This window comes from Lagenorhynchus albirostris, chromosome 3, assembly GCF_949774975.1.
Source record: "Lagenorhynchus albirostris chromosome 3, mLagAlb1.1, whole genome shotgun sequence".
NCBI lineage: Eukaryota > Metazoa > Chordata > Mammalia > Artiodactyla > Delphinidae > Lagenorhynchus > Lagenorhynchus albirostris.
Window position 1 is genome coordinate 13,638,802 of NC_083097.1, and position 12,711 is coordinate 13,651,512.

The 12,711-nt window shown below is 39.3% G+C and overlaps 1 protein-coding gene across 1 annotated transcript in view; it reads right to left on the reverse strand.

Moving 5' to 3' along the window:
- Positions 1-4,055: 4,055 nt before the first annotated feature.
- Positions 4,056-12,711, reverse strand: part of MARCHF11 (membrane associated ring-CH-type finger 11) — a 125,601-nt gene continuing 116,945 nt past the window's right edge. The window contains exon 4 of the mRNA XM_060145993.1: positions 4,056-4,378. Coding sequence (XP_060001976.1) covers positions 4,056-4,378 — 323 coding nt within the window. The remainder of the gene's footprint in view (positions 4,379-12,711) is intronic.

The following is a 12,711-nucleotide window of genomic DNA, read 5'->3' on the forward strand; positions in this document are numbered from 1 at the left end:
ACTGAGAATCAAACGTAATAGGCTATGTTAACATAGCTAGTCTATGGGAAAATAAGGAAAAGAATAGCAGACCCAGATGGAAACAGAAGCAAGAGCGAGAGCGTGCTTTATTTTGGCATATTTTTAGCTGAACATATAGCATTCAAACATTTTTAAATGATGTTTAAGAAAAATCAGAGGATAAAATTTATTTACTCTGGGAAATATTTGGAAGTACTTTCAATAACGGAGAAACTGTATTCTACCTCACAAGAGCTACAATATGCTTTCCTCTTCTGAATTAAGGGTTTTGCTGTCTTCTGGGAGAGAGGAAAGCCATTCGATGCTCCAATATTTCTACTCTTTTAGCTAATTTATTGCAATAGTGCTTGCATGTGACTGCTGCCTACTATTTCATTTTGTAGGATGTCTTCAAACGCTTTTGAGGATAGGGTCACAATTCATTACATTTTACCCCTGACCTTGAGAACTGGGAGTGTTACCCATAGGTATAAGGTCAAGAGAGGACATCCATCCCCCAGAGATGACCTTGCCAACCCTCACCATCTGTTTCTTGAGCACCATCTTCTCGTGGGTCCCTGTGGGCTTCAGTCCCAGCTACCGAGCCTACCCCATAGGGCTGTGTCATGTCTTCAGATGTGCGCTATGCTCTCCCACATGAAATCTCCCACAATTACCGGGACACGCCTCTCTTTTACCCCCAAGCTCTTCCCAGAATGTTCTTCTCCACTTACATGATTGGCAAGCTTCTACTCATGCATCAACGCCCAGGTCCCACCAGCTCCTCAGTGATGCCTTCTCCAGTTGCCTCAGGGCAACCTGACTGCTCCCGTGGACTGTCACTGCCCTCCACTCACCTGTGACCTGACATTTACCATGCTGGGCTGCACTTCACCCACTCTGAGTCTCCCTGTGAAGCTGGGTCATTCCGTGGCCACAGCTCACGGTGTCTGGCACACAGCAGGTACCCCATCAATGTTTGTTCTGTAGATTAGTGGTTGAAAAGAGACAGACTGGGTACAGGTCTAACTTTCTATATATTTGAAAAGATTTTTAAAGTATTTCCAACTAATTTTTTTTTTTTTACCACGAATGGTTTTGCGATTTAAGACAGGCTGAGTTTGAATTACAGCATTCACAATTGAAATTTAATTGTTTATATCATAACTCATACGGCATATTAGAATTTTATTTATTTATTTATTGGTCCCCTGCCCACACTCCCGCGTGGCATGTGGGATCTTAGTTCCCCAACCAGGGATGGAAACCACGCCCCTTGCAGTGGAAGCGTAGAGCCTTAATCACTGGACCATCAGGGAAGTCCCTAGAATTTTTATTTTTAAGCAGTGAATTCAATTCTCTAAATGCACCCATCCCACCCTTCACCCAGAGTGCTGGAGTCTCTATGTAATCATATCATGGATTGTACATTTTGAGTGGAAATTCTGCCAGATCCTTATTCCAATATTGATTTGTGTCACATATGGGTGTGTGAGTGTGTGTGGGCGTGTTAGGAGCTGGGGCCTGTGAAGATGGTGAAGGAAGAAAATGGGTGTAGACAAAAGGGGCATCCAAAGGGCAGGGCCCTGGGAAGGAGGGGAAGCTCGGGGCACACGTTCCTTTCAGGCTGACAAACCCGCTGTGCATCTCATCTCCAGGTGTCTCTGCCTTGTGCACCCCATACAGGGGTTACAGAGAGAGGGTTTCCCATCCTCTGCCCCTCCTTGCTTTTGAGTGAGTTGATATGAATACAAAGGTGCATACTAGTTAGAATACAAACGTGTACACTTGCTAAATACTGGAGCAGTGATAGTCTAATCTGTGTCTAAAGTCTCTTTATCTGGTATTTTTAACACAATGCTCTAAACAACAGCATTAAATCTCCATTAAATGTGGCGCCATTGATGCCTTCCCTTAGTGATTAAAGTGTCCAGGACAAGCACCCACACCTGCGGGGCACAAATAATGGATTGCTGCTTTGACAGCAGGTCTGCATCCCTGGCTTCTCTATTAAACAGTCTGCCTTCCTGTCCCAGGTGGCTAAACTCAGGGCAGAGACCAGGTTGATAGGACTGATCTCCACCTCTCAGTGCCTCACCCAGGACTGTGCTCACGTGACATCAAACAATCAACAACACTCTCATTTCCTATATGTGCCCTGAAAGAGTGGTTGAATTTTCCTTCTTTCGTTACTTACTGATTCTTCATATTTCTGCAAATGGTCACATCTTTAATTCATTTGTGACACACTTTTTTAACTGGGGAAATATTATTTCAAGTGTTGGTAGAATTTGCTATGTAGGAATCACAATGCTACCTGTAAATGTTAACTATTCTATTATGAATCATTCAAAGGTTATTTTTTAGAAAATATTAATAGAATGTAAAGCATTTTATTTCACATGCTTTAAAATCTAATCATCAATTACTTCAAATGACCTACATGTCCAACTTCTGTTTCTAAGGAAAGCATGACCTCCTGCCTCATCTATTCTGTTGCTACCCATTAAAATATGTCATTTACCTCCATTAGAAGGAGAAAAAGGTGCAAAATCCCCAGGTATCACTATTTAGCAACCTGTTCATGGGGAGTCAATAGCCTCATTTTTCTTTTCCTCTTTTCATTTGAAAAATACTTATCTAGTCAAAGAGAAACACTTCTCGCTGCTGGAGAATATTGCTTCATTAAACCAAGTAATAGAATCAGTGTTTAGATGATTAAGTAGGTATATAAGCTTTCACAAAAAGAAAATCTAATTAAGATGGTACTCATAGAAATCAAGACACGAATAATTAACAAAAATAATTGCGGCTGGTCTATAAGAGGGCTATGCAAATGTGAGGCAGTGTTATTATTACACGTGCAATGGTGCAACATTTTGGTGAGCTTTCAGGGTTATAAGTATGCAGGGTGCCCTGTCTGTGTAATATGTACTGCAGGACAGGCACACCTTGTTTTATTGCGCTTCATTTCTTTCTTTCTTTTTTTTTTTTTATCGTGCTTTGCAGACATTGTGTTTTTTTATAGATTGAAGGTTTAGGGCAACCCTGTGTCAAGCAAGTCTATTGGCACCATTTTTCCAATAGCATTTGCTCACTTCATGTGTCTGTGTCACATTTTGGTAATTCTCACAATATTTCAAATTTTTCCATTATTATACTTGTTATGTGACCTGGGATCAGTGATCTTTGATGTTACTATTACAACTTGAAGGTTCAGATGATGGCTAGCATATTTTAGACTTTTAAATTAAGGTATGTACATTGTTTTTTTAAGAATTAATGCTATTGCACACTTAATAGACTGAAGTATAGTGTAAACGTAACTTTTATGTGCTCTGGGAAGCCAAAAAATTTGAGTGGTTTGCTTTATTGAGATACTCACTTTATTGCGGGTCTGGAACTGAACCCACAATATCTTCAAAGTATGCCTGTAAGACTATTTTATTCCAATTATCTTTATCTTTTTACAAGCTCTCTGTACTGTTTCAGAAGTTAGAAAACAAGCCATAATTCCTAGAACTTGCATTCCTGGTGACAGGTTAATTCATCCTACACAAAAAGTCATGCTCAAGTGTGCCAACCAGCCTGAGGCATGAGGAAGACCAGTGCATCACAGAATCACCTCTGTGCTTTGCCCTTGATGGGCACTTTGGAATTTGCCCACAGCATTCTAAACTCTTCCCCATTGGTAGCATACCTGAAAAATTACACATGGAGCAAAACGTTTGATAAAAATATATTTAAAACAAGCAAGAAAAAAATAGTTTTGACCTTAAGGATAATGTTCACCATTCTTTTAACCAAGTAGCGTTAAATAATATGTATAATGATTTCAAGTACCAACTTATAAAAGATGTGATAAATCAGAAAGCAAAGAACAGGAGGACTGTTTTTTTCAGAAAAATGTATTTGCAATTCAAATGTTCATATAAAAAGCATAAATTTTAAAAAGTTCATAGATGTGTGTTTTTAGAAGTGCTATGGTTTTGCCATTCACTGCAATTACATTCCAAAATGTGCAGGGTGGTCCACACCGCACCTTCTTAGCTTTGTCACACTGAAGTCACTCTCATCACAACCTCCCCCGAGCTGTTATCTTCTGACAAATCTTCATGGGGCCTCATCCGATTGAACAGATGTAATAACATGTAGCCACACTGAAACCTTGGGGAGGTCAACTGTGTTGGGTGGACCAAGTTCCTGTTTCGTAGAGCCGTCAACGGCAACCATAAAGTTCTGCTTGTGGAAGACTCTCCCCGGCTACTTTCTTCGATGTCTGTGGCTTTGTCATAATTTAATACATCCCAGTGTAAGTTGACAGCTCGCCAGCGTTTAAACACTCTGTAAACTGCAGCTCCTTCATGGACAATGAGACCTAAATTTGAGGGAAAAATGAAAAAGACTGGTCATCATCAAAAGTTGAGAATGTTATTTTGTATACAAGTAAGATTAAAGATATAGTCTATTCTCTGTTACACATCATCATCAAAAACGTGGTATTCTGACTGCTCAAACACTATGTCTAATGGCAAGCTATTACCTGTATTACATAGGAGTTGTCAATATTCAAAAATAAGAATCCACTGCCATGCAGACAGTAAAGTCACCATGGATATAAATTACTTGCTCCATTATGGCTCAGAACATCCTTAGGCATTTACGTTGCCTTAGGAGAACCATTAGGTTCGTTTCTTCATTCAGCATCTCTTTCTTGAGTGCCCACTGTGAGCCAAGCAATGTGTTAGAGACTTGGTCCCAGTTGGCAACTTGATTTGTGAAAGAGACAAATATCAAGGTCACTGCCACCTCCCCAGCTTCTAGAACAATGTCTGACACACAGGAGATACGATCGAACCTTTTGTTATTTTTCCTCTCCTCAACAATTCAACAAATATTTATTAAGTGCCTACTTGAGAGATTTATGTATATTATCTCATTTATTTCTCACCACCCCCTTACAAAGTAAGCACTAGCATGTCCCCCATTTTACAAACAAGAAGTTGCTCAAGAGCAGACAGGTGGCAGCAGTGGAACAGGGATTCAAACCCAGGCAGGCGGGCTCCAGAGGGCTCTTTGCTGCTATACAGAGAATTGATGATTCCACATTTCTGAGACGAACTTTCAGGAAAGTGAACAAAATAATACGGGAACCTTGGGGACTACAAACTAGCCAACCGTAAGTTGGATATGGTGCCCTGTCGCATGGCTCCATCTCCACCATCCACTGCAGATCCCACCATACCCTGCATTTTTCACACATTTATATTTCAATGTGTAGTCCAAAAGCTTTTGAATCTGTGACCTAATACAAAAAGGAGTTCCTGGTGGGGAGGTCCCTTCAGGTAGAAAAGTGAGGAGGAGCTTCTCTCAGAGGAATTTGCAATTCCATTGAAAGTTGGAGGAGAAGCCAATGAAGTCTTTCTTAAGAATGGAATATGGCACGTAAGGAGGATGTGTCAGTTTTGACACAATCACTTTTCACCAAAATTTGAAAATGAGAAGATCTTACCACCTCCTAGCATTTAGAATCTCGGGAGTATGTCCTAGAGAAGCTCTCATAAATATGAAAAAGGAAGCATGTTCAAAAATGTTTATTACATATTTGTTTGAGAAAAAAAACGCAAACAATCTCAATGTCCATCCTGAGAAGAATGGACAAATTGTCCTGGGTGGATCCAAAGGACTATAGCAATGAAAGAGAAGGGAACAAAGTCACATGCACTAACACGGATAAATCTTAAAATAAGAGTGGAAATCTCAAAGCCACATAACAAATGAAAATTTCAGAAGTATAAATGATTGGAGTGAAGAAATACTATAAATTTTTATGGATACACATACATATGGTTAAAATGTTAAAACGTGCATGGGAATAATAACCATTAAATTCATGATAGTGAGGGGGGGTGAAATTGGAAAGAGGCTTCAAAGAGGGCTTTCTATTGTGCCTTTAATATCGCGGTTTTTTTAAGCTGGGTGGTGGGGATATGAATGTTTAACGTGTTATTCTATATACTTTTCATGTACCCAAATAATTCATAATTTCAAAAGTTATGGAAAATTTATTAGGAAAGTTGACCTAAGATGGGTTGAAGAATAGACAACAGAAGTAGGGGAGACAAGTAAGGAGGTTACCACGTTATATGTGAGGAGCAGAGCGTTAGCAGTAAGGAGAACACAGAGAAACAAAGCAATAAACTTGTCAGAGGAAAAACTGACAGAAATTGTAAATGCAAGAAGGGGAAAAAAAAAATCAGAGGCTCACATTTTTAAGGCTAGAAGACTGGGTGACTGAAAGGATGATAGTAACCTTCCCAGAGGTATAATGAGTACGGGTTTTGAACAAGTTTTTATTGAGGAGATTCTTTCTTTTTTTTTTTTTTTTTTTTTTGTCAATTAAAACAATGCCACAGAGATGATGGAGATACCAAGTCTTTGAAAAATCACACCTACCTAATATGAGAATTTAAATTTTACATCTATCCCCTACCAGGAGATAAACTTCTGGCACACGTGACTTAAGAGCATTCCAAAGATACTAACATAGGCCACTAAAAAATGCATATGCTCTAATAAATAAAAACGTCTTAAGCCCAATTATTGTACATCACCAAAATAATGAGAAGTAATGTAAACTTCTGTTAATCATAGCAATTCAGTGGTTTGATTCCTTTTTCCTAAAGAATAATCAGAGTTGACCCAACTGACCAGATGTTTTGGGGAAACAGTCAGAATTATAAGTCAAGACTACCAGAATTTAATTGGTAATTCTAATATTAGCTTTTTGAAATCTCCCTGGCTAATGATTTAACTTTTCTGGTTCTGTTTTTCCTCCTTAAAATGCAATTGGAACGCCTAATCTATACATTCAGTGGGATGGTATGAAGACAAATCGGAATTCATGAACTATAAAGCACTCAGATTTCTTTGGAGATGGTAACTATCTAAATACGAGACATTATTATTGATTAAAAAATCAATAGTGAATCTATGTGGTGAGAAGCATTCATTCACACTAATCATAAGACCATTACAGTCTGCAACAGGTTCATTCTTGTTAAGTGCAGTGATGGGGGGCTGACTTCACCAGGGGAAACCACTTGTTTCACAGGATCCTCTTCTTTTTTTTTTAGTGATTTCCTTTGAAAGGCCAGAAATCAGATCCTTTACTCAAGCTGAAAGTCATTTTCTGGGAATATATTCCTGGTAGCACTTTTCTAAATATTATACATAAATCTACCCAACGTGTAGAAATAAATCCCATAGGTCTTTATAGTACATTTTGAACTAAATTTAAAGAAAGAGAACTACTTGAAGTTCTCATGAAGACATAGTCCTCCTGAATTTCCAGCTCCATGTGCTGCTTCTTCATTGCATTCAGGTTATGAGTGACGTTTAGACTTTGCTTTATTCCCCGTGAAAGTTTGGAATTACTCCTCATCCTCTAGAGGCTTAAATTTTACTGAAATAGGAGGAACCCCACCTCACCCTCCTTTGTAATGTAAACTTTTCTCCTTAAGATTTTTCTGGGGCAGTGGCAAATGCCATTTGTACTAGTGGTTATGAGAAGACTTGACTACTGTGATCATTGAAATCCAGAGGTAAGGATTCATTTAACTCTAGTACAATGTGTTGAGAATCTGGCTGTTAAAAATCGTACTGCCCTCCTGTCTTACTGATGATAGGTCCCCTCTTGTTTCATAACTGATCAGTTCACATCCTTGAGTAGCCTTCACTCTCGGTGTAATACCTCAAGTTAAGCCTTAAAATGAATCTGTCACCTTGACATTTCAGGTCATAGGAAGACAGGCTTGGATTTGTTTCATCTGAGTCACTAACTCTGAAGGGAAAAGCAATTATAATTTCTATAAAATGTAAATATTATATGTTACTTGCTACATTATTAATGGCAAAGGTGTCAACAAGGTGTGATTCATGGGAACTTGGGGTTTTGAAACTTGAGGACCGTGTGTGTGTAGGTGTCCCTGTGTGTGCAGTTGGTTGCTTCTTATCATTTTCTTGCCAGTAACATTAATTTGAGCATTCCCTTATTGATGTGCAAAGGAACATTTTTGTTAGGGAATAATCTTTAATGACAGAGCAGGTTTAAGTATTTTCTGGTTTCATTGAAATAAGAGCAGTGTTTATGTAAGTAAAATATATCCCAAATTTGGAAATGGTGTGTTAGTTGAAATTCTTACAAAGTAGTAGAAAATGGGCTAACTACCCATGAAATAATGGGAAGACTCTCAAGGTACACAGACTCACACATGTGCATGTGTGCGCACACTCACCATTTGTCTATGTTTATTTCAATATAGACAAATGGTGTGTTACAATTAACAGAGACTTGCAAAATTTATGTTCAAATACAAACAAATGTTGATATTAGCTACCAAACCACCAGTCTAACCATTTCACTTCTTGTGTTGCTTGTTTCAGCTTTTGTTTGAATAGATTTGGTCATTTTTCATAATTTAAAAACTAAATTTTTATCAAGGATCTGTTCTGTGCCAAGTGCTTTTACATGCACAATTTTCATTTAATCTTGACTGCGACTCTACAAATATATATTATTGAATAGTTTCATAGTTAAGGAAATTGAGACCTAGAGAGATTTAGCCAATTGTCCAACATTATGAAGATATCAACTCTGAGAAGGAAGCCCCAAAATTTGTCTATATGTAAACACTGAGTGCTACAGTGCTATTCATTCTAAATATCCAGTGGATGGCAGCCTCTCCTAGTCACAGAATGACCAACTGAAAGAGATATTGCTATGGACTGAATGTTTGTATCTCCCCCAAATTCATTTGTTGAAGCCCCAATCTGCAACATGATGGTATTTGGAGGTAGGAGGTAATTCATGAGGGTGATTAATGCCCTTATAAAAATTGGGAGAGACATAAGTTTTCTCTGTGCGTGTGTGTGTGTGTGTGTGTGTGTGTGTGTGTGCATGCACCAAGGAAAGGCCATGTGACAATATAACGAGAAGATGGCTGTCTGCAAACCAAGAAGAGAGCCCTCACCAGACTGAATGTGCCAGCACCTTGACTTTGGACTTCCCACAGCCTTCGGAACTGTAAGAAATAAATGTTTGTTGTTTAAGCCACCCAGGCTGTGGTATTTCGTTATAGCAGCTCAAACAGGCTAAGACAGACCTGGTATAAAAACTACATCATCGTCATTTAAAATACGAGTAAATTAAGCCCCGGAGACTATGATTTGGGCAAAGTTATACAATTAGTTGCCATTTTTAATATCCTTGTGTGTCACTGACACTGTTTCATCTCTAGGAGTGCCAATAAAACAGTGCCTTCCATCTGTCCCCATCCTAGGAGAGAAAAGGGTTGAGGAACCTCATATGAAGGCAACACTGTAAGTGGTGAACACTCCATCTGGTAAGCTGCACTCATCCTGAGCTTTCCCAAGAAATGTAAGATCCTGATAACACAGCCTAAACGCCTGTATGCTGTTCAATCACAGAGACCCTTGGGAAAGCTAAAGAACTCGCAGCTCGCAGCGGATATTTGGCCAGAAAAGGCTCTCTTGATTGTGTGAAAATGTCTAAGATTTCTCAGTTAAATTTAACCATTCTCCCTGGCCAAGATTCTCATTCTCATTCTCCCTCTCTCCCCCTACCTCTCTCAGTGAGTTTCATTCTGGAAAGTCAGTGTGCACCAGAGCGGAATGGTGACTTTGGGGCCCCTATGGTTACAGTTAAGAAGAACAGGGCTTCCCTGGTGGCGCAGTGGTTGAGAATCCGCCTGCTAATGCAGGGGACACAGGTTCGTGCCCCGGTCCGGGAAGATCCCACATACTGCGGAGCAACTAGGCCCGTGAGCCATGGCCGCTGAGCCCGCGCATCCGGAGCCTGTGCTCCGCAACAAGAGAGGCCGCGACAGTGAGAGGCCCGCGCACCGTGATGAAGAGTGGCCCCTGCTTGCCGCAACTAGAAAAAGCCCATGCAGAGAAACGAAGATCCAACACAGCCAAAAATAAATAAATAAATAAAATTCAAAAAAAATAAAAGAAGAACAGATTAGAGAAGATTAGAGTCAACCTCATAAAGTGGCTCCATTTTTTAGTCCTTAATTCCCACTGGAACTTGGGGAAGACCAGAGTGTGGTTGCACAAAAGAGGGTTAACTAAATGCGACTGTGGCCCAAGATACCCTTTGTTGGGAATCATCATTGCTAGAATGTAATCAAACGCGTGAATCCTCCTGGCACATCTTCCCAAGATACTCTACATTTAAATGCCCAACCATTATGGAAACTTAGATGTAAGTGTAGAGGGGATCACTTTAAAAGTTACTCTTCCATTGTTGAATCTTGTTAATATGAATCCTGAAGAAATAACCACAAGTCAGTTCTATATACACTGAATGGTTTTTGTTGGGACTCAACTATATATGAAGCTTAAAGTAAAACAAAAACCAGGAAAGAAAAAAAAAGCAAAAATATAAAACTTAAAGAGAGATATAAAGATTGAAAGACAATACATATTCCATTACAGAAATCACTAAGCTCACAAAAGAAAGCTATCATCAGCTGATATCCTAAAATCTAGGCCTCTGCAAACTACAGTATCCTGATTATACATGGGGATTTTTGTGAAACATATTTCCAATATTGCCCATCAGAACAAATAATGAAAAGAAATATCCTGCATAAAATGTACTTATATCCCTAAAAGATGAGTTGATTCTTTTATTGTTGAATATTTTATATATATATATATATATATATAAAATAAGAACCAAGTTGAGAATGGCAGGTTGGTCATCAAAGTTTAAAGCTCAGGGGTTCAAACACAGATTCATCATTAGCATTGGTAGTAAGATCTGCTTTGCTAAGAAATGTGATAAGGACAACGAATTATTCAGAAACTTTCCACAACATGAAAACCCTTGACACTAGGGGCTGGCTAGTTTCCAAATATGGATGATCTAATCCACCTCACCCCCAACGTAAAGAACAGCACACATGAAGAAATGATTATGACAACGATTATGACAACAGAGACTAAATGACCGTTTCTCTGAGAGCACACCAAAGGAAATTCATGGTGTTTGTTTTACAACACTGCCACCCTCTATGTCTCCCTCTCTCCACTCAATGAAATCTGCCGTCATCAGCCTGGTTGCAAAGAACACATTTGTGCTGTTCCTTCAGTGCTGAGGACCAACACCGCCTGGGCACAGAACAAGATGCAAAGGCAAATTTTAACATGGAGTGTAACCTCTCACTAGTCGGCAGTGAGGGAAGCACCCCCTTTTCTAGAAGGTCTTGACATAGGTTGGATCTGGTTCTTAACCTACCATCTTTATTTCAGTTAATGATCATCCCCCAAGTCAGTTAAGCTGAAACTCAAGAATCACCTAGACTAGTCTATCCTCTTGCATGAAATTCTGCTAATTCTCTCTTCTTAGCAAATCTGAGATGAAACCATGAAACACAGAATCATCTCTCCGTGACCCCAACCAGTCATGTGCTCCCTGAGGACAGGAACCCTATTCCTACTTCAATTACTGTCATGAATCCAATAGTCATAAAATGACGGTACCCAGGCCAAAAGCCTAAGAGGCAGACATGGATTCCTCTCTTCTATTTCCAGGCAAAACAGGAGAATTAAAAAAATGCTGTCCATTTATCTGACCACTTGCTCTTCTGAGAAGCCAATCCATCAATCAATTATTTTAATGAATTTTTTTCTTCCTTAGTAGAGAGGAGATTCCGCTGAACTTTCAATTACTAGCCCTGGAGCACAAATCTACCGTAGGCATATTCACAGAATATTCCGCAAAAGCTGCAAACTTGTTATACATTATAAAATACATGATATGTTAATTTTTTAAAAAAAGGATTAAAAGAATTCACTGGAGAGAAGAATTGTTATATTATCTAAGTTTCCATCCAAAAGTGCTTGAGGAAAAAAAGATCTATGGATATGATTATTTCAGTAAAAGAAATAAAGGAATGAGTCCAATACTTTTATAGGTAATAAAGGTATACTAGAGTTCCCCTGTAACTGGGAGCATGATTTAGAATCAGTTTAATTTCAGCTGAATGCAACTCCAATTCATGGACAGATGGAACACCTGGTAGCAAAGAGTAACATCATATCACAGAGATGAGTTGTCAAATGTAGTCACTGAATTTCAAAATTAGGAAATATTGGGTATGATTTAACCCAACCTGTTCACATGGGGGGGATGAAGTCTCTGAGGCCCAGAGAAGTGACACAGCTTGACCAACGGGCCACAGTTAAGTGTCCAAGCCCAGAATCAGAGCCAGACCCCTGATGCCTGATCCAATGCACTCCCTCTGCAAGAACTCATATCTCAGGAGCCACCCCTGGCTGAAGCTGGTCCTCGCTAGTGTCTATTTGGCCCAAGGGATATTATACTGACTATGAAGTAGACAGAATCAAAATCTCTTTTCAGACTAAGATGGTCAGTTCTCCTCTGGCCTTTATTCTAAAGTGTGCATTGCAGCATCTGGATGGGAGATGGGAGTGATCCTCCCAGCTTATAAAATAAATAACTCTGCAAACCTCAATATCACAGTATTTGGTTAAAAAGCCTATCAATGTCTATCTTCTGGGTTAATTAATGCCTCAAGGATTGGGAATCTACTTTGGTAGATTTCCATTTGTTTCCCACACTCTGGACCAAAGCCAGTTCTTAGAAGGAGTCTATTAGTG